This window comes from Gouania willdenowi, chromosome 14 (assembly GCF_900634775.1).
Source record: "Gouania willdenowi chromosome 14, fGouWil2.1, whole genome shotgun sequence".
NCBI classification, from domain to species: Eukaryota; Metazoa; Chordata; class Actinopteri; order Blenniiformes; family Gobiesocidae; genus Gouania; species Gouania willdenowi.
Genome location: NC_041057.1, coordinates 23,873,830 through 23,896,339, shown reverse-complemented (window position 1 = coordinate 23,896,339; position 22,510 = coordinate 23,873,830). Strand labels below are relative to the sequence as shown.

Genomic DNA, 22,510 nt, shown 5'->3' with positions numbered 1-22,510 from the left:
CTTCTGGTTCTTAGATGACCTGTAATACGTGCAAAGGTCCTGCTGCGATGTTTGTCTATAGTATGTCATATTTGGATAATTTGACTTTACTTCATTGACTGCCAAAGACATTTTTTGGTTTAGTAACATTGACTGCCAAAGACGTCTAAAGACGTTAATTGTGTTTTTCGGCTTGGGTTGCGAGAAGACAGTGTGATGAAGCTCTCCTGTGAATATCTAACTTGTATCATGATGCAGTGACCACTGGTGACATGTAAGCGGCAGCAGTGGATGAGAGATCACACGTGATGGGCAGAGCTTAGAGGGAGAGGAACGGAGTTTACAAGACAGATTGCTACAAGAGTTGATGCTGAAGTTCCCAGCAGCTCACAGCAACGCACACTTGACTAGAGCATGTGTGGAACCAAAGTGGACTATTGAGAGTGTGGCGATGGTGAGATAAAACGATCAAAAAACGGGGCAAGCTGTGAGACTTGGTATGTCTGGGATGAGAAGGAAGTTGCGTGTGGGGAGAATGATGGGGGGAGAGACTTGGAAGATGGCCAAAATACAGTAAGAAATCTATTCAATTCTGACCTTGATAACAAAATAATAATAAAGTCGCCATCAAAAGCCCGGTCTCAGTGTTGATTTTGTAGTTTTATAGAAGGAAACCAATGTTGAGGTGTCCCTAAAACAAAAAAAAATATGCTTCAAAGTCACTAACAGGTTTTTTCAGAAAAAGCCGTTTTTCTCAGCTTTTTGTCACATACTAGCGATTTGTGAGAAACTTGCCTTTATTCAACTGCAGAAGAACGAAAAAAGCTAGAAACTAAATCATTTTTTCTGATGAAACTAGAGTCTAATATTTCAGAATCTGGTTTCAGATGTCAGATTGTCATAGGACAAAATATACTGCGGGTCTTAAAAAAATCAGTGAAAATCATCTAAAAGGCTTGGCAATATGGGGTTGGCTGCTCTGAAAAGGGCTGGCAGTGAATGAGTTAATTGTACATGTTACAATATCTGAAATGGAAATATAACTGTATAAATGTGTGTATAAGTCTGGCATTTAAAGTAATTAATAGAAACAGCTTAACGTATTTAGCAATGTCTTACAGTTTAAGAATATCATTCTTTTTAACTACCGGTATTTTGAGAACGCAACGGAGGGTGGATTTTCACCCAGCTCTCTCTGTACATTGACAGAAAGATAAATTTTGCACCACAAAAGTAATGCTGATATAACTTTGGTAAGGTATCCAAGGGCAGTCAATTGTAATCTCTGTGGGAAATAATTAAACAACACTTAAAGATAATCAGCCACTGTCTGACAGCTCACCCAACATGAGTAGGAAAAAGGATCAAAACCCTGATTTAATATTTAAAATAGAATAATTCAACCACTAACATAAGTCACTCTGTTCAACATTAATAAAATGTTTCTGTATTTGGTATTTTTTCAGTTTTGTCGTGCTTGAGCAGCCGCATATGGCAGTGATAAACTGAATGAATGTCAGAGTTTAATTGTGTTCATGTGTAGATGCACCTCTACATTGATTGATTTTTTTCAGTTTAAAAAAAAGCAACCAAAAAGGAAAAAAGGGTCAGTCTGTGTTCAGGGCTGCACAGTTCACATCCTGCTGAGGGAGATGAGACACAGCACTGCTGGCTAATTACACAAGCTGCTGCCTGCACAGGCCTATGACTCAGCAGAGTGCTTTACTTTTCTCACATACAGACTCAGTCTGTGCATCCCCTTTCAGACAGTCAACAAGTGAAGAGGATTAAAAAGTGGAAGGAGGCAGAGATGGATGAGGTTATGCATTTATTCTTTAGCAACCATACTTTAGAGGGAATCCGTTTAACATTGGCTGTAAAATATTCACATCGTACAGGCGTTAAGTGTTGGAATTTTGTGGACAATGTTTGTGTTTTCCTTCCAACCTGTTTTATACCCACTTATCGTAGGCGCTACTTGAACAAACCTAGTGCTAACAGACTCGTGGAATCAATTAGGAAACTTAGATGTTTCTGGATTGTGTAATGATCAGTCAATTTCAAACTTGCTCATACAGGGCATACGGTATATCAAGCACAGACAGAGCCAGGTTTGTTTTTTCTCAATATACAGATTTGTATAATAATTTAGCCCTCACACTTTTTGTTCTGTAGGTTGTGCTCCAGCTACCCACAGAAGCTTCTGGTTCCAATATGGATTACAGACAAGGAGCTGGAGAGTGTGGCTTCCTTCAGATCTTGGAAGAGGATCCCTGTTGTAGTCTTCAGGTAAGCCATCTCCTTTAGCATTTAATTGTTCTGTTTGTTCACAGCATGCCTACTTATTTATTTAGTTTTGCATTCTTTCTGATCTTTTTGTGTTAATTGACTTGAAATGCAGACACCAGAAGAATGGAGCAGTGATCGCCCGTTGCAGCCAGCCTGAGATCAGCTGGTGGGGCTGGAGGAACACAGATGATGAGTACCTCGTCACCTCTATTGCCAGGGCCTGTCAGATGGACACCGGAGCCAAGGCTGCACAATGTGGACGTCAACGTGGGGATACCCATGACTCCTCAGACAGTGATTTTGGTAAAGATCTTGGACTCTTTAGACTGCAGAGCGAGGCATGCACAATTTACCCTGACCACATTAGAGTTGAAACAATAAAGCAGGTTAATATATCTTACATGGACAGGTAGAGTTACTTGTAATGTGCTTTGTGGGCACGAAATACTGTAGATATAACGTGCACACAAAATAGTAATTTGTGACCATGAAATAGTAACTGATAATACTTGAAGTATATATTTATGTTGTGATTGTGTTACGATAACTGTACCTCCATTTTTCTGGAACTAAACTCCTGTTTTATCCCACCTGCTTCCTCAGACTCTTCACTGACTGGCACCTCTGGCTGTGAGGACAACACTGTGCTACAGAAGCTGCTGATTCTGGATGCACGCTCATACACTGCTGCAGTGGCCAACCGGGCCAAGGGCGGAGGCTGCGAATGTGAAGGTTAGTCATGAATTCATACCATTTTAAAGCTCTACTACTTTTATTATGATGGTATGGGTAAAAACATACATGTTTCTTATTTTCACAAAAAATGACCGGTACTTAAAGGAATGCCTACTTGCCTACTGGATTTTTTATTTAGTTCTTAGTGATGAAAGTCAATCAAATAACATAATACCTGTCCCGTGTGATTATAATTAAGATGATTTATATGAAAAATAGGAATCTATGTATGTTTGAGCTTGCAGTTGTTTTACAGAAAGCGGAACGCAAAGAGTAACTGAATTTACTATGGACTTTAGTGGATGCACACCATCACCACCTATTTTTTGTATTTAGAGTACTACCCCAACTGTGAGGTGATGTTCATGGGAATGGCCAACATTCATGCCATCAGGAACAGCTTCCAGGCTCTGAGGACTGTCTGCAGTCAGATCCCTGATCCAGGAAAGTAAGTGGTTCTGTTTTAAAGGCTTCTTCCCACTGCAAACCAAAACCAACCAGTGAAGTGAACACTGCTCTTTGCTTGGAGCATTGTTTAAACCAACCAGATGTGGATGTCTACTATGTATGTGGGTGTAGGAATAGTATTAATGTGTTGTTTTACAGCCTGTTATGGAGGTAGTGTTGTTTGTAATGATGTTGGTTGATTAATCCTGGGTGCACAAGCTGCTCCTCCTCTACACATTGGCCCACATTTATCAACCATACATTTCGATTTGAGCATACGACGTGTGTTCAACCATATTTAGGCAAGCTTTGGTATTTATCGATTCTGACATCATTTAAGCAAAAGCTAACACACATTCAGAACAGATCTAAATGGATTATTAAAATTAATTGAATGATACCTCTTTTTTGGTTTTCCTTTCACGGAATACCATATAACTCCGCTAATACACTGAGCAGAAGCGGAGTGTGAAGTGAGCAACTGTTGTGAAGTTGCTCACAGCACACACGGGGGCAGACGTCACCTGCTCAGTAACTGATCTTCTTCCACAGAGCGTTTAAATGCACCTCTTTAATTCCAGTTTTCACACGTTCAAAAAGCACCTCTTGGTTTTGCTCCACCTCAGATGTGAGGATGCTGATTTTCATCTTGGAAAAACGTTTTTCTTGTTTGATCTCAGTGGGTGGGGCCTCCAAAACAGGAGGGTGTAACAAGTTAATGACGCTCGAATTCAGACGCTAGATTTATCAACACCCGATCATTTGTAAGCTGGGATTGGTCAAATAAGAAATCATAAATCACATGTCGTACGACCAGATGTGCACCCGTTTTCATGCAAAGTTGATAAATGAGGGCCTTTGTTTCCAAACCATCTGAGGCTCATTTATTTAAAATATTTTTTTGTTATTCAGTCAAACGTCCCTTTTTTCCTGCTCAGTTGGCTCTCTGCATTGGAGAGCACTCGCTGGCTGCAGCACCTGTCAGTCATGATGAAGTCGGCTGCACTGGTTTGTTCAGCAGTAGAGCGGGATGGCCGTCCTGTGTTGGTTCACTGTTCAGACGGGTGGGATCGAACACCCCAGATTGTAGCACTAGCTAAAGTCATGCTCGACCCGTACTACAGAACCTTAGAGGTAAGCACATGACCAGCTTTGGAACATTTAGGTAAAATGACCACAGATGTTGAGTCTTATCTATTTCCTTCTGGTTCTTTCTCCTCTTGTGTTTTTGCACGTGAGTAAAAATTTGAATTGTCGTTGTATCTCCCATAGGGCTTCCAGGTGCTTGTGGAGACTGAGTGGCTTGATTTTGGTCACAAGTTTGCAGATCGTTGCGGTCACCAGGAGAACACTGAGGATGTGAGCGAGCAGTGTCCCGTCTTCCTGCAATGGCTGGACTGCGTTCACCAGCTGCTCAAACAGTTCCCCTGCCTGTTCGAGTTCAACGAGTCCCTCCTGGTGTGTGGGACAGTTGCACCTCAACACTCTCTTATATCTTATGACTGTGTGAGGTTTAAATGAAAGATTATATCCATAAACTGCAAAGGGGGATACATGAAACCTACAAAAAAATAAATTTCAGTAGGGTATTGCTGCCTCTATGTTATGGGTTTAGGTTTCAGCCTTTTTAAATTAAGGTTATGTTCCCCAGTGTGGTAAAGATGTGTAAGTTGCTGTGGTGAGCAAAACAGTTTCTCTTTATTAAAGGTTAAATATATTTATCAAGAGTGTATATATTATATTCTGATATATTTCACCTAAAATCTGAGCAGCTAAGCAGTTTTATTCATGTGCAGGAACTGTTTTAACTTCTGTTTTATTCTGTTTCAAGGTTAAGTTAGTACAGCACACATACTCGTGTCTCTACGGCACGTTTCTGTGTAACAACACTCGGGAAAGAGACGCACGGAACCTCTACAAACGAACCTGCTCAGTCTGGTCACTTCTTCGCACCGGAAACAAGAATTTCCAGAACTTCCTCTACATCCCTAGTCATGATATGGTACATACTGCTCTAATACGCACTTATATATGCAATATATCTGCGTCCACATAATCCACTGCAATTTATTTGTATTGTGTAAATAACCCTAACTCTAATTCACATCATCTGTATGGGGTCCTCGAACTGTAGCTTGAGGGTTCATGAAATAATAATAAAAAAACCTATGATTAATGTTGTATAACTAGAAATGAGGACCGATGCACCAATAAAACAAGCATACTTTACATGCTCAGTATATAATACTGGACATGAAACACTGCTGTATCACTCTGAAGTTCAATTTTTAAATAAAAGTGCACATATTTTGTGGATTGGTAATATGTTATATTGATGTTAATTTTAGCCATAATTAAGTTTTATTCCAAAAAGAAAAATGCTGCAAATTAAAAAAGAAATCAATGACACACTTTGGTCTGTAAATATATGTACAGTAGCATTTTACGTTATATACAAGACTACTACCGCTACTTTTTAAGTTAACTTCTACTACAATAATCTTGAACATTTAAGTATTTCCCATTTCATGTCGGGCTACAAATGGTAGTAAATTCTGTTTAATCACGTGACGATTATGAGGGGGTCCTTGAAAAAATGTCTCCCCTGTAAGGAGTCCATGGATCCAAACCGTTTTGAGAACATTTGCTATAAAGCCTCTGAATCCAGCCATTTTAACACCTCTCACTTAAAGCCTAAAGCTTTCATTGTGATAAGTGTGTCTTAAAGTGATATAAATGTTCTACATGAGTAGTTGTCTAATCTCTGTATTAAATACTGGTTCCAATTATCCAATCTAAACTTTATGTTCATGGATTTCCAGGTCCTGCACCCAGTTTGTCATACCCGAGCTTTACAGTTGTGGACAGCTGTTTATCTGCCCACTTCTTCCCCTTGCACTGCTGTAGATGACGCTGTGGAGCTTTACCACCCCCAGTCCATGACAGGGGACGAGCTCACCTCTCGCTCGCTGGACAGGTATCGCTGTTTATTAACAAACTGACGTCATGATCTGAAGAGTAATGTTTTATTAAGTATCTTAGAGACACTTTGTCACTCACAAGAGTGTGGTTGTGTTTTAAAGATAAAGTTACAGAATGTTAGACTGCCCTCTAGTGTCCTAAATATGAACTGCAGAATACTGTACAGGGAAAAATTATGAACATATGATTTTCAGACTTCCCAAGACTCGCTCCATGGACAACCTGATTTCAGCGTTTGAAAATGGGGCACCCCTGACACGCACATCAAGCGACCCGAACCTTAACAAGCACTGCCAAGAGGGTCGCCCTGCACCTGTGCCCTCGCCTGCCATCGAAGACTCTTCTACCACCAGCTTCAATGACCACACACTTCACCTTGAAGAGGAACGCTGCTGGAAGCCACCAATTCATCCAAATTCTACAGAGAGCGTAGAGAGCGTATCGGAGACAGAGCAGAGTGATGACGCACTGGAGGAGCCTTGTCTCACTACACAGCCTCTGCCCTCTCTGCCCTTACCACAGGTCCTACACCTGAAAGACGACACACTTGCTGCCTTCTCCACTCATGTCCCACAGATCACAAACCATTCACCTCCTGCGCCTGAGAGCCCGTGTCAGACACCACATAGTACCACACCCCCTTCTTATAAACCAGAGCCCTGTTTGCCGATTCCCTGCAAGAGTAGCCACTCTGCCGGAGACTCTCCTACCATGCTGCTGCACCAGCACACCGTTGGTCAGAATGATCACCTTTCAGAGCGTGCGGACCTGCCTCCAAAGCAGCTATCATCACCATTGGAAGTCTCCACTGAGACTCTCACGGATGAGGGAGACTTCCCACTAGCATTGCCCTTCAAAGAGAGCCAGGATTCAAACCAGCATCAATGGAGTAATGAGGAGCCACCTGAGTCTGAGCTAAGTGTCAGTCCTCAGAACAAGAGAGAGGAGATGTGGATGAATGCAGAGAAAGGAACCATTAGTCCAGCCCAGCACCCCATCTCCACCCTCTCAGACCTGTCTCTGCTGGGTGCTCACTGGGACAGCGTCCAGGGTCTGGTCCAGTCCAATCACTGTGCCAGTCGTCGGTTCCAGCAAACCAATGCGTACCAGAGTCGACGCCTTGCCAGTAAACTTCTTCGTTCCCAGGGCATGTCGTCTGCCAGCGGCTCCCAGTGCTGTCGCAGGGAGGCTCTCTGTGGTCCCAGCAGCGGCCTGCAGCCCGGCTGGATGGCTGCAGCCAGGAGCATCAACGCCCTCTCTTTAACAAACCATCAGCCCCTGCAAACAGTGTATTCCTCAGTGTCTGCCTGCAGCTCCCCGCCCCCCCTACACACCCCTGCCTACCACGATGACGACGGGCTGCCTGTTCCTCTGGATGCTGTTCAGCAAAGACTGAGGCAGATTGAAGCCGGCTACAAGCAGGAGGTGGAGGTGCTTCGCCAACAGGTGCGACAGCTGCAGATGAGGCTGGAGAGCAAACAGTATGACACGCCCCCTTCAGAGCCAGACATCGACTACGAGGATGATATTGTGAGTGACATTTCTGTCAAGGAGAGAATGGAAATATCTGCTTCAGGGTTGGGCTCAATTATAATTGTAATTAAAATTATGATGCAATAATAATTGTAATTGAAAAAAGCTTTTGCTGTTGTAATCATAATGAAATTGTAATTCAGTTCAAATAATTGACTTTGTAATTGTCATTGAAATTCTATAAAAACTGTCATTTACAATTTAATGAAATGCAAAACTGGTGAACAGTGATGCATACAAAATATGTTTCATATCAAGTTTTGCCACTGAAATTTTACCATTTTAAAATAATATAAATCTAGGGGTTATACTGACAGAGAAAAGGTGAGATGAGAAATAAATTAGATGATAGATAATAATTTTTTTCAGCTGATTTAAGACATTGTCAAAACCGACCGGTTATCATAAGAGATGCCAACAGAAAGCTAACACAAGAGGAAGGTTAAGTTTTATCAAAGGCTCAGTAATTGGGATTAATTGAATTTGAACTTTTGTAATTGAGAACATAATTGTAATTGAATTTCATTGGAAAAATTATAATTTTATTTTTAATTGTAATTATAATTGGAAAAAATTCAGGTCACCGTGATCATAATTTAGTTGTAATTGAACATGGATAATTGAAAATGTAATTGACCCCAACCCTTGTCTGCTTTCTTTCTTAAGTTTTGTAATCGCTCTTTTTCCTCTTTGATATAGACGTGTCTGAGGGAGTCAGACAACAGCAACGAGGAGGATTCGGTGTCGTCTCACAGCGAGGACCGACTGTCTGAGGGTAGTTGGGATCGAGTGGAGCCAAAGGACACGGAGGTCTGAGTCATGTTTAGCTCCATCATGTTTAGCTCCATCATGTTTAGCTCTTATATGAACTTTTTCTGATGAGTGTGTCTCTTTATTTGTATGATCTTTCTGCGTGTGTGTTGCAGGTTACGAGGTGGGTGCCCGACCACATGGCTTCTCACTGCTTCAACTGTGACTGTGAGTTCTGGATAGCCAAAAGACGTCACCACTGCAGGTGAGTTTGCTCTACACACTTCATATGCTTTTTATTAAGTAAATTATGTTCCGAAGAGTCGACACACACACACACACACACACAATTACTGAAAATCATTAGCTACGGACTACACACTATCACTGATAGCAACCACAGCTAAACTCTACTCGTGTTCACATTAAGAGGAAATGTACTCAACTTTAGTTTACTAGTGCTCAAGTACACTTCACTAGTGACTCAAAAAGTGTCACTAAGAAGCTTTATATGCTAATGAGCGGGCATGGAAAAGGCAAATTTAGGTATGCCATTCGCTTTCAAAAATATTACAATCAGTCAGAAAGCTGGATTTGGTTATAATTCCTCCTACTATATTTGCATTAGTCCACCAGTACTACAAGTGAATCATTTGTTAGTACTACTAGTGGACTAAGAACTAGGGGTGGGAACCTCTGGGTGCCTCACGATACGCGATACAAAGCTCACAATAACGATTATCTCACAATATGACGATACTGCAATTATCGACATATTGGTCAGAAATCAATCTACGATAATCTATGACATAAGAAAAAAAAGATTAAGTGAAAAAATTAAATTTTTATTTTATATCTCTGAAAGACAATAAATTGAAAAAGTGTCCTATGAACAGTGACACTATTTTAGTGCAACATTTCTGTAAATAAGTGTCAGCATACCAATTTAAACGAATAAGTATCTAAATAGTGCTTTCTGTAAAAAAAAAATAGTCTTTCTTACCAGTGACACCATTATAGTGCAATATTCCAGTAAACAATATATTGGTTCCTTCAACAAACAACATTTCTGTGAAGACCTACCTGCGCATTTTAGTGAAAAAGCAGAAAAGGTTTTGAGAAGAAAAAAAAATTGACACAGCGCGAGCATATCGATAATCGATCATGCGGAAAAATAGTGATGTATCGCCGTATTGAGATATCGTCACACTCCTACTAAGAACAGTCTACTGGTAGACAATGTTGTTACTAGTAATACTAGTAAAGCTTTGAGTCTTTACTAACCATACTGCTACTACTAGGGTTAGGGTTAGTAAATCCCAAGTAAAACAACATGCCAGCAAAAAGGAAAACTTATGCTCTGTATATGTATTTTATCATTCAGAAATGTTCACCAGTAATGAGTGAGCAGCAGCTTCACTAATCTTGTGTGTTGAAGTTAATGCAGCTCTTTGTTTGTTTATTCCTTTTTCTGGAGCGCTGAACATTCTCTTGCTAACTAATGTCCGCTCATGTGCTTTGTGTCCCAGGAACTGTGGGAATGTTTTCTGTATAGACTGTTGTCACCTGAAGCTGCCCATCCCAGACCAGCAGCTCTACGACCCTGTGTTGGTCTGCAACACATGCCACGACCTTCTCCTGGAGTCCCGCAACCGTGAGATCCGGAGCCAGCAGCTCAAAAAGGCAATCGCCACTGCTTCTAGTTGAGAGAAGTGCGTCGGCCTGCTTCAGCTTGGTCCTGCTCGTTTGGGACTGACGAGTCCAGCACCCTGTGGCACCCCTTTGCTGCAGGGGAGCGCGGGGGCGAAGAGGAACTGTTACTCTTTGGGATGATTAGTTTATCACAGATGTGCTTGGAGGAAAGTTTTAAAGTTAAGTGAAGCAGGTGTAAGAGGGAGGCGAGCCCTTCTGCTCTGCTCTACTGACAGCGTAAAGCCTGAAGCCCTGCATAGATACGCTGCTGATGACAAACATCTCCAACCTGTCCACACATCTTCTACAGCAAACGCCTGCACTCTCAGCTCCACAGAGGACAATCATCTTTCCACGTGGCAGGGACCCAAAGCCTTTCCTGTACAACTGGAGGAATTCAACTCTAAAAGAATTGCTGCTACAGTATTTAAAAGTCTAATTTTTTATTCTTATTTTGTGCACTACCAGCTGTTGTGTATTGCAGGGAATCTGCGACCAAAATAGAGCAAAAAGGAGAAATCTGCTGTTTATTTTGTCATTGAATTATTATTTTTCTTTCTGAGCCTGAATGTAATGTGTTAATGAGTAACTGGATCGATTATGTGTTGATGTACTTTTGGTGGGTCATGTATTTGTTCACTGCTACGATGTGTTTTTTCAAACTGTGTAACGCACAGTCTGTGGTTCTGTGTTTATCAGTGCTTTTCTCCAGCGTAGCCACATTGCAGCAGTTTAAGGGCTGTGTGCTGGCAGGCTGATGCAACTCTTCGTGTTTGTTTTGTGCAATGTGTGCTCAGTGTGGAAAGAGGACGAGGGCAGGTGGAGGAGTCCTCTACAGTCTTCTCTTCATGGGTGTTTGAAGGTGCTGTTTGCAGCCATATGAGGGCGTAGGTTTCACTATTGATTCTGCTCCGATTGGAAAATAGGTAAAAGTCCTCAGATCACTCACTGACAGAGGAGTGAACAGAGATGTTATGTGGACAGTTTGGCCGCAGTCCCTTTTTTTTCTGCCCCCCCTTGCAGCTGGTCATTCCTTCAGACAATAGTGCCATATTTTGTTTCGTTTATTTTTAAAGTCTCTTTTCTTTCTTGCAGATGGCAGCAGGCTTCTAATCGGCCTCCTCTCTGTGTGAATGGTACAGGTAGTTTGCTGCTTAATAACACTGAGGCAACTAAAGATTAAAAGATGACTGCGTTTGTTATAGAGGCTAATCACACCAGTGGGTTATCAGATATATGTGAATTAAGTCAAATCTGTGGTTATACATCCTCTGATATTTTTGCACAGTGTTTATGAAGTTCATTTTCATGAGGAGCTCAGAAACCTACATAGTTATCTGATCAGTAGTGGTGGCTAAACAATCAGCACTAAATGAATAATAATTGTTGTAAAGAGACTTGTAAAAGTCAAATCTCATTGGTTAAAATAAACAAGTATATCTAGGACTGATATTGTGTCTTTTTCTTTTTAATGAGTGTTTTCACTGTTGGATAGAAACAAAGAGTTAAAATCATTAAGTACAAACCCAGTGTATCTCCATATATTTATTTGCACTTTTTTACTCTTTTACTTAAAAAAAAAAAAAAAAAAAAAAGTTACAGTCCTCTTGTGAACAGTTATTATCTGACACAAATTAGTGACAATTGACTTTCCAACAGTTTTAAGGAAGTTTGATGATATTCTGTCAAGGCTGCAAGTTGATGGATTTAGCTGCTGAATAATTTCACTCTATTGTTTTAGGTTTTACTGTAATAAAGGCTGACTTTGTAGTTGACTCATCCCTCAGTGGTTGAAGTAACTACTTTAACGGGTTGCTGCTTGGATTAATGAATGTGTTAATGTTTAAATGCATCTCTAATTCTAGACTGCTCCATGTGCTCTCTGAACAAGCCCAACAGCAGCTGATAGCTCTAAGGACACTGGAAGCTTCTCTCTGTGTGATGTAATGAAAGCACTCTTCCCCACTGTTGTCTCTGAGCTCTTCCTCATCCTGGTCCATCTGCTGAGTCTTTGCTGCCAGAGACCAACTGCCCGTTTGCATCTGTGTGAAGCATCACTTCCCTCATTCAGAGCCAGACTAACTCATCAAACAAACACATTTCTTCTTTGTCAAACACTCCCTCTGGCCTTAATCAAGCACATTCTGTGAGCTATTCTCTAAATTCAAAATGCATGATTAACCAATAAACACAAAGGGTAAGTAGACGCTCCTGTGTCACTTTTTGATCTGGTATTTTTTAAACGTTTCCTCACGCACGCTTGCTCCAGAGACCACATCACCCCCGTCCTCCAACAGCTTCACTGGCTCCCCGTACACCAGCACATCCATTACAAAATCCTGTTCATTACCTACAAAGCCCTCAATAACCTGCCCCCTCCGTACCTCACAGACCTACAGCACCACCACCGACCTCCATCTGTTGACTTAAACCATCTCAAACCCATCACCAAATCAAAGCACCGAACACTGGGGGGCCATCGCTGCCCCGACCCTCTGGAACTCACTCCCCATCCACATCAGAAACTCGGACTCACTGACCACCTACAAAAACCTGCTCTAAACTCACCTGTTTTGCCTACAACCTACAATAGCACTGCCATTCTTTCTTTGTCTGTTTCAATTTGTAAAGCGTCTTTGAGTTATATAAAACTTATGTATTATTATTTATTATATCATGTTTGATAGCATTTTCTCTAATATGATAAGGACTGACTTCTTTTTTTCTTCCACTTCCTCTGCACACCCTCATAATGGATTATAAATATAACAAATGTTTGAGTTTTGACATTCTATTAATTTGTTTAACATGTCAAAACCATTGCATTTAGCAAAATGCAAACATACAAAAGGAAAAAGAAAATAAACAAGAGGACTGAGAGCGCAAACCTCCGCCAAGCACCAAATAACCTCTTTACACAATACTGGCACAACCAGATACTGATCATGGTACCATGGTCACACTTTAAAGGCCCCATGGATAACAATACAGTAGCTCTAAATGTATGAGCAACCACATTTATTTTTCTTTAAAAACCATGAGAACCACAAACCAGACTTGATATGGATGACAATGAGGTAAGAGTGGAACCACCCCAACATAGCAGCCACATTTCATAAAGATCGGTCAATTATGAACTGATATGTGAATTTTTTTTTAAACATCTCCAATGATGAGAGGGATTTTGGTAACACCTTGTTCATGACAGGTGTCATGTCATAATATCAGCCTTTTATATAAAACTTCAAGTAAAGTTTTACTGGGATTTTTCACACTGATCTAGAATCAGTGTATTGATTCCCTCAAAAAAGTAGAATATTCTCTGTGAAAATATTACCTCCTTGGTAGTGATAGTAAGTAAATACAAATAATATTTTAGTTTGTATAAATGTACATAGAGAAGTTTGAACTGCTTTAAAAGAAATCCATATGGTTAAACAGTATACATACACATGTACAGTACACTGTATACACACACGTATATATACATGTATACACACACGTATATATACATGTATAACACCAATATCTCATATGTATAACATGTCTGAAAAGGGTAGGATATGTAATGCTTATTTAATCCTTTATTAATGCCATTTGGATGTTAACGCAAATCAGATCATTTATTAGTAGTGTATGAAAATGAAATGCTGAGTTATACTCAATGATAATATGGAATGAGCTGATAATAGATAATATGTGGTGGCCTGAGAGCAACTCAAAGTAAAAAAAGAAAGAAAAGATATTCAGTAGTTGGCTGATAGTTTCCTTGTGACAAAGCATGAATAAAGTGATGCCTTTTAACCAGAGTGTTGGTCAAAGTGAGTCCAGCTCTTGTTTTATTTTCCTTTGTCCACCAGAGGGAGAAAAGCACCAATCCTCCTGTAAAGCAACCATTAACCAACCCAGTCACACTCAACCATCTACTGGGCTTGTTCATCTCAACTTTCCACATCTGTGCAGGTGGAAATCTGTACACGTGTTGTCACATGTTTGTTTGTTTGAAATCTGTGCTAAATTTGTTTTTGAAATATATATATATATATATATTGTCTAAAGTGCTGCTCCCATTGCTATACCTTTGTATAACTGTTCTATCCTCCTCTCATGTGTTAACCCCAGTTATTTTACATTTACTTCTTCTCCACATTGACAGATTGTGTTTCTTTACTGTCGCACACTATGACAATGTTCAGTTGTTAAACAAGTGGAATATCTGAGCAGTTATGAACTCTATTGAGTGATATTATTAAGTCAATCATCAAATTGCCACATTCCACCATGACTAGAAAAAAAAACAAACTTCTACTTCTTATCGTTTAATGTGAAAAGTTTCATAAATGTGTTATAAATGGTTAAGGACCTGTGACAGACTGGAACACTGCTCAGGGTGTTTAATGTGAGCTATACTGTACATGGGACAGAAACCATGAATGCATCATCATGATTGACCACAACTGGTTCTTGAAGTCTTCCAGTTAAAGCGGGACAGAAGGTAGGATACATACTGGGTCACTGCTCCATACACTAATTCCTGCAGTTAATTTTAAATGTCATCATTTTTTTTTTACTCATTATACTTTTTAAAGCAGATGTAGGACTTACTTTATCAACCTGATTTTTAACATATTTTTTCTTCTGTTTTGTGTGATTATTATATCCATTGTGCTTTTTTTGTTTTGTCCACTTAAAGTCATTTTTAACTGTTTTACTAATTATATATATATATATATATACAATTTTAATTGCATTTCTAAACTTTATTCCCCTATTATTTATTCTTTTAACATTATAGTTCTGTGGAGGGAGGTCCTCTTATATGCTGAGTGGTTGAAGGATATAAAAGTCCACTGTATGTTGGGAAATAGTATTTGTTTTTTTATACCAAATAGTGATGAGAACCACAATCACCACCAAATCTGCACTATTTTTATCAGTGAGGATGATATCTAATTTATTCTTCCTATTATTATATAATACATTTTTGTCCAATAACTCGTCCCCCTTCAGTGTTTCTCAAATAGGGGTACGTGTACCCCTAAGGGTATGCGATGGCACTACAGGGGGTATTTGAGAGAGAGAGAGGAAACTATTAAGTAAGTCCTCTGTCATCCACATCTCCTCATTGCGGGGGCTTTGGAGGTGATGCAGGGGGAGGGGCCACTCGTGCTTTCTGTGATGGATAAGTATAAGACCCCCTGCAACAATGCCATCACACTGATTCAAACATTGCGCTGCATCGTCTCCAACGATCCACAGACGCACCGACATGAAACTCATCCTGTCCGTTATTTGGTTGGCATCCCTGTGGTCCCTCTGCACAGGAGGAGGGGGTGAGTCCATTTTTATTCAACACAAAAACACACATTTTAATTTATTTTAGGAGAATTTAAGATTGTAAAATGAAAATGTGATTATATGGTAGCCTTCAACTGATTTTTAGGGATTTACTTGTTACCTGGCCACAGATGGCATTTAGATTTAGATTTCCATTTTTTTTGCCTCGAATGAATGAATGAATGAATGAATGAATGAATGAATGAATGAATGAATGAATGAATGAATCCAGGGGATATTAGTGTCCGTTGTCTGTATTCACATGAAGTTGTTTGATGATCATCTTTTCTAAAATCCTCCTGCGTAAATCCACTAGTCGGTCCGTCCCTGTCCTGACAGCGGACAGCAGGTGTCTCTGCGTCCGTCAGGTTCATGTGCGCGTTCACATGCACGGTCCGCACCGTGAGGAGGAGGAGGAGGGGCGGTGTGAGGTGAGCCCTCCGTGGGCTACACCTGCTGGAACCACCGCTCCAATAATCTCCCGCTTTGCTGCAACGAACGGCGGAGGCTAATTTAACATTAACACTTAAGAATAGAGATGTATTGATTAAAAAAATGAGCGATTCCGATGCTTTATCGATTCCTGCTTATCGATCTATTTTCCTAAATAGGCTGAAAAACAAGTAGTACATGAGTACAGAAAAGAATGCAACCTGGTTTATTAGAATAGATATCAGATTTATTCATATAAATCGTAATTTATCACCGCTGAGAATAAACTATCCTCAAATAAGTAAAATGAGTCCACAAGTCAAGTGTCTATTGTCTTAGGATAATACATTATAACCTCATTTTTTATCATTAACACACAACGTTCAATGTTATTTATATGACACCTAGAAATCACAAAGTGCTACAGTAAAAACACAGTGCTTCACAAAACAGAATAGTCAGTGATTTACAAAGTACAATACAGTACTTAAAAATAAGGGAAAAGAAAATACAATGTTAACACTAAGTTGATAAATGAGGTTCATTAAAAGCTTGTCTGTATAAAATTGTCTTTAGCTGCATTTTAAAGGAGTCAATGGAGTTAGAGCAGCTTAGAGCCAGCAGCAGAGAGTTGTGTTAGTGCTGTAGGGCTATATGGAATATATGGAAATGGTGCTGCTCAGTGCGTCAAACAAAACAAAATAATGTCGTGATGTGTTTGTGTGGCCAAATGTTTGGACAGGAATTGCAAGTGATGCTCCCCGAGGTGTCATCCTTTAAAAAACCCATCCAGACTTGAGACAGTTCAGCACATCATTCACATTTAGCTGCAGCTCACCTGCTCTAGTCTGCAGCAGCTTGTGTGTGTGAGACGTTTGTTTACAGTGGGGGCCAGTTCAGGAAGAATCGATAGAGGAATCGTAAATGGTTTTTGTTAGCGATTCCAAAGAATTGTTTTGACTAAGAACCAGTTCCTAAACAGAACCGGTAAACAACTGAAATTACCATATGTGGCTATATATTGACGTTTTAATCCAATTAATAGAATCTTTATAGTGGTATTTTCACCTTTATATACTGTACATATATATCATGTGCAGGGCCGGCTACCTCTGACCAAATTGGGGCCCTATAACTGTATAACATGCATTTCACTTGACAGCCAATCCAGAAAAGAAAGCCATTATACAAGCAGATTAAGTTATAAATAAATCTAATAAATATTATTCAGGGCCACTGAAATCATAGGTGGAGTTTGAGATTCTAATATAATTAAATATATACATAGACCTTCTCAGGATTTGCACCAACCACAATGTGTGTAACATATACAATAATGTAAAAATGATGAGTAGCATAATTGATAATGTTGACTACAAAAATGTGCCTTGACGTGTCATTTAATGTTGTAAATTAATGATAAAATCAGGCCGGCGGCCGCTTTCTGGTTCATTTTTGCTGCAGTACCGTACATGAACTTCACCATTTACATGGTGAAGAAGAAGAAGAAGAACCAATCTAAAGTCTCAAAAGTTTGGGACCATTTCACTAAAAAACTTATACTACACACCTGAGGTAGAACTAACATCTGTGACATGAAACTAACAGTAATATGTAAGAATCAAAGCAGTACATGTACATTAAATTAAAAATTGTATTTTTCAAATTAATTTGCAAAAACTGTAATGAAAAGTGTTGACCACTGGGGGGGCAATGCTCCCACAAACTCTGCGTAAATGGCTGAAATGTTTTTTCCCCACCAGTTCAAACAGCTGGACACAGAGATTCTTATCCTGTCTAATAAGGAGCAGTTTAAGTGTGTTTTCTATCAAAAAAAAAAAGTATATATATATATATATAGACTCTGATGTCTTTGGGATGACATGTCGACAACTTCACGTTCTCTACACGCGCGGTGCTCTTTTTTATTTTTTTCTCCTCTAATTTGTTGTCAGTTGCTGTCATTCATTGCAGCGATTTATACACGGTCACATTACAGCTTTTATTCTCCTTTCGTGAGAACTGGTTGTCCTCTACGTGCACCTCATGGTATAGAGCTTATAGCGCATCCATTGCGCCTCTGCTCAAATGCGTCCCTTCGTGCAAAATGTGGCCCCCCATGGAAGATGAGGCCCAACACACAGCACGTGTTCTGCTTTCAAGGCGGGAAGGCACTGTATATGTGTTACATATGACATTTGTTCTCTGCTTTTAAGGCAACCCTGAGGAGCAGTGGGCAGCCACCATGTAGGGGAGCAGTTTAGGTTGGGGGCCACATTGATGACCCACTTTGGATTCAAACCAGCAACATTTCAGTTACAGGTCAAGAAATTTAGTATCATGTACAACTAAGGCCAAACAACAACCAAATATATATTGTCCAACCCTTAAAATATAGGCTAGTAGTAGAAACAATGCAAAGGGCCGACTGAGAATTGGAATAGGGCACATGTTAAACATAAGGCCCAGGGGCTAAATCTGGCCCTTTAGAGCATCCAACTTGACCCGCAGGCAGGAGAGAGTAAAAACTACAACAAAAACATGAATCATTGTGTAAATTACCAAATAATTTAGTTGTAGATATCTCAGCCCCTTCAAATAGACAAATTCAATAAAACTCCACAATATTTGCACAGTTTTCCCATTCTTCTATCACGTAATGGCAGTCATTTTTAATAGCGAAATGTTGCACCAACTCACAGTTTCTTTTACTTGCAATAAAGACGGTCAACACATTAAGGAAATGTAAAGATTGAATAATGTTGGTACCTTCCATGCTTTACATATTATATATGAAAGCTAGTGCAGAATAATGTTGAAATTGCTCGTTTTACCACCTAAAATCTATGGCTGACTTGAGATCAAACTGGTCCATATTTTGGCTCCTGAACTAAAATGAGTTTGTTTCTTATGAATAAGAAAACTCTGCTATGGCAGCAGCTTAAACGTGCATCCAAACTGTGCAATATATAAACCCATTTCATTAGGGTGATTAATAAATTCTACAATATTATTACGCCTATTGTTAAGATGTTCCAATTTGGTTCGATTTGTCTCCTTTGATTTTCACCCTTGAAAACTCCAATAGATCCACTGAATATCTGCTGCTCCACATTAATACCACAGGGTTTATTAAGTGACCAAATTAAACCGTTAGAGGGATAACCATAACTGGCTTTTGTTTTGAGTTTGGCACGTACTACATGCATGTTTATTTATTCTATTTTTATTCAAGCATCTATTGTGTGTGGATCTGCTTATAAACAAGCAGCTCTCCTCCAGCTTGCTCTCATTCTGTCCACTGGATCTCTTTCTTTCTATTCTGGTACTGAGTCCAGTCTGCATCAGTTGACGTCTGGGCGCGCACAACACAATGACATGAAACGCTTGCTCTCCCTCTGCCTCACGTCCACTTTCCACCTGTTTGTGTTCCCCTCGCCGCTCTTTGTTTGCCTCCACTCACTGTTTCCTCACTGTGCTATGTTGGCAGAGTGTTCCGATCCATTGAAATTCATATTGTTCATTTTCCACAAAGGATCAAAGCTCAGCACTCATTGGTGCACACAGAAACTAAGATAGCAATAACACATCAGTCAATCCCGATTTAACATGACACATACAGTATACTGTATACCAGTATATTTGTGATCATTTGGAGTCAAATTAGGCTAAACAGTTTATTCAACTTTTATATAGGCCTAATTAAAGTCCTTAGAATTTAACTTGTCTAATCTTTATGACACAATGAACAAACGCTAACTCAATAAACCAACACTCTTTTTACAACTATCTATAATAATCTGACAGAGCCTAAAGAGTAACTAAACCCCGAGTTCAAGTCTGAAATTTGAAAATACTTTGGTTATGGGCGGGGCTTCTGGAGCATTTAAGACATGCTCAGTCTATACTATAAAAGCTCCAAAGAACAATCTATGCTATGCTAACTACGTACTCAATACTCACTAGTCCTCTCTATTCACAATTATCCACTACCTACTTGCCATAGACTGCAGAGTCAACAGGTGCTAGTTTTTATAGAAGGGGCGGGGCCAACAGTGGTGGTTAGTGACATAAGAAATGTGATGTTGCCAGATTTCAATCTGGAGATGGCAAGTCACTCTTATATAATCTTCCAAATTGAAATACTTGAACTAAAATGTCAAGAGTTTGACAATAATTAATCAACAACACGACTTCATACCAAATACATTTGTTCTCAGCTGATAAAAGTAGTTGGTGGATTAGTTACTCTTTAAACAAACTATACACACTCCTTTTATGAATTATGTTGGTAGTTTTATACCTAAGGCTGACATCATGCTGTCATTATTATGACATGACATCTGTCATTAGCATGAATAAGGTGTCCTGAAGGATGTCATTAAGTGTTGTTCATTAATCTAACCCTAACCCTAACCTTAACCCCCTAACCTTAACCCTAAACCCTATACCTAATCTAACTTAACCATAACCCTAACCCTAACCCCCTAACCTTAACCCTAAACCCTATACCTAATCTAACTTAACCATAACCCTAACTCTACCTAAGCCTAACCCTGCCTAACCCCTTCTAGATCCTTCCACCGAACCTTAAAAATGCCAACATCGGTGTCATATTTTAGAAGTTAATACTTAATGACAGCCTTCATGACACCTTAATCATGCTTTTATGTATAAAACCTCAAGTAAAGTGTTACCAGTATTTCTAACTATGTGTTTATTTCTATGTCTTGTCTTCTATGAGAAAATACGATTCAAAGCAGAAGTTAGAAGTTAGAAGTTGAAAAACACATTTCCAAACTTCTGGGGTTTTTTTGGAAAGCATTTTTCCTCTTTTGTGTGATTGAGTCTTTCCTATGCCTTCTTTTTGTATCTTTGTTTTCTAAACCAGAGCAGTTTTCCTCATTGAGTTTAACTACTTATTGAAGACTGCACTGGTTTCCAGAACAAATGCCTGTTTTTAATTTGATGGTGATTCTAATCATCAGGCTCAAAGCTATTTGTGATACAGTACTCTACCATTGGGGCACATTAGACAGTCTTTTAACATCCAAGCTCTGAGGTTTTCCTTGTCCATTATTGTAGTTGTGTTTGATTTGAACACAAATCATTTCATTTGTGGTGTCGAAGTTGGTAAAACTGTCACACACAAAAAGATATCGCTTTTGTCACACATACATCTGCTTAAATGTGATTTTCTTCTGCTCTTGATTCATCCTTATGGAGCATTAGGCAGCCAATGTGTAGCTCCAATGTAGGGTGCATTTTATAGGTTGAGGACTGGGTGTGGCACAATTTAAAAAAAATGTCTGTACAACTATGTGGGACTGTGTTATAGAAGTGTATTACGTTCTATTGCACTTTATTCATATACAAAGCAATCAGCTTTATTTAGAGAAAACAAAAAACATAGAAATTAGTGTAGGTTAGGATGATGAGAAAAATCTGCTGGAAAAAGAAAATATGTTTTATCAGATAAAGACATAGTACAGGCCTCATAGATCAATAAATCAAGATGTATATCGTTGAATTCCTGTTTTAAGGTTTGTTTTCATCTCCACGATAAACACTTTCTTATTGACATTGTTGGAAAAGTTTCACGCATTGTATTGTGGGATGTGAGTCCCGCAGATGGATGCATAGAAGTGTTTTTAAATTTCTAGTGTTTTCACAGACTGGAAAACAATGACACAAAAAGATCTGAATCCGTCCAAAATTGAATGTTTCACGTACTGAAGAGATATCACAAGGAATACCAGAAACAAACTAGAACAACTTGAGCAAATTATCTTGGATTTATTGATGTATGAGGTCTACACTATTTCTTTATCAGATAAATAATATATTATCTCCAGCAGCTTTAATATACTGTATGCAAATGTTCACTGCCTGGTGCACAAGAAGCTCCACAGGATCATTTTCCATTCCTTTGGTCTAGTCTTAAAAGAGCGAATCTGGGGCATTTCTCCCTTTAAAGAAAATATGGCTGGATGATAGATGAGATGTTTCCCTCACCAAAAATATCAGCTTCAGACTGATGATTGTTTCATCTGTGAAGCTGATAATAACCCAGTTTGTGCATCGGGATGTCCAAACATGGAGACCAAATGTGGGTTAAAATGAAATCCCGATCCTTTAGTGCAGCCATTATCCAGGCAGCAGGCACGAGACTGAGCTCTTCTGGTGTGTCGCGCAGCCAATTCAGCAAATGCAATAAGAAATGTGAGAATATATTGGGCATGCGCATCTCTGTGTATTTGATCAAACTAGTGCAGTGCCTGTAGGTAGTATGTACGTATATATTTAGCACAGTAATACATCTGCAGCTTGCAGA

At 39.5% G+C, this 22,510-nt stretch overlaps 2 protein-coding genes across 5 annotated transcripts in view; both read left to right on the top strand.

Moving 5' to 3' along the window:
• mtmr4 (myotubularin related protein 4) overlaps positions 1-11,857 on the top strand; it is a 49,477-nt gene extending 37,620 nt beyond the window's left edge. For all 4 annotated transcript variants that reach the window (XM_028466299.1, XM_028466300.1, XM_028466297.1 and 1 more), the window contains 12 exons: positions 2,155-2,268; positions 2,381-2,571; positions 2,872-3,000; positions 3,340-3,451; positions 4,389-4,584; positions 4,723-4,908; positions 5,282-5,452; positions 6,273-6,427; positions 6,627-7,962; positions 8,665-8,775; positions 8,892-8,980; positions 10,245-11,857. In XM_028466299.1, the coding sequence (XP_028322100.1) occupies positions 2,155-2,268; positions 2,381-2,571; positions 2,872-3,000; positions 3,340-3,451; positions 4,389-4,584; positions 4,723-4,908; positions 5,282-5,452; positions 6,273-6,427; positions 6,627-7,962; positions 8,665-8,775; positions 8,892-8,980; positions 10,245-10,422 (2,968 nt within the window). In that variant the 3' untranslated portion in view covers positions 10,423-11,857. The remainder of the gene's footprint in view (positions 1-2,154; positions 2,269-2,380; positions 2,572-2,871; positions 3,001-3,339; positions 3,452-4,388; positions 4,585-4,722; positions 4,909-5,281; positions 5,453-6,272; positions 6,428-6,626; positions 7,963-8,664; positions 8,776-8,891; positions 8,981-10,244) is intronic.
• A 3,640-nt stretch (positions 11,858-15,497) lies between these two features.
• The window catches only part of ca4a (carbonic anhydrase IV a), a 13,272-nt gene continuing 6,259 nt past the window's right edge, over positions 15,498-22,510 (top strand). The window contains exon 1 of the mRNA XM_028466733.1: positions 15,498-15,740. Coding sequence (XP_028322534.1) covers positions 15,677-15,740 — 64 coding nt within the window. The 5' untranslated portion in view covers positions 15,498-15,676. The remainder of the gene's footprint in view (positions 15,741-22,510) is intronic.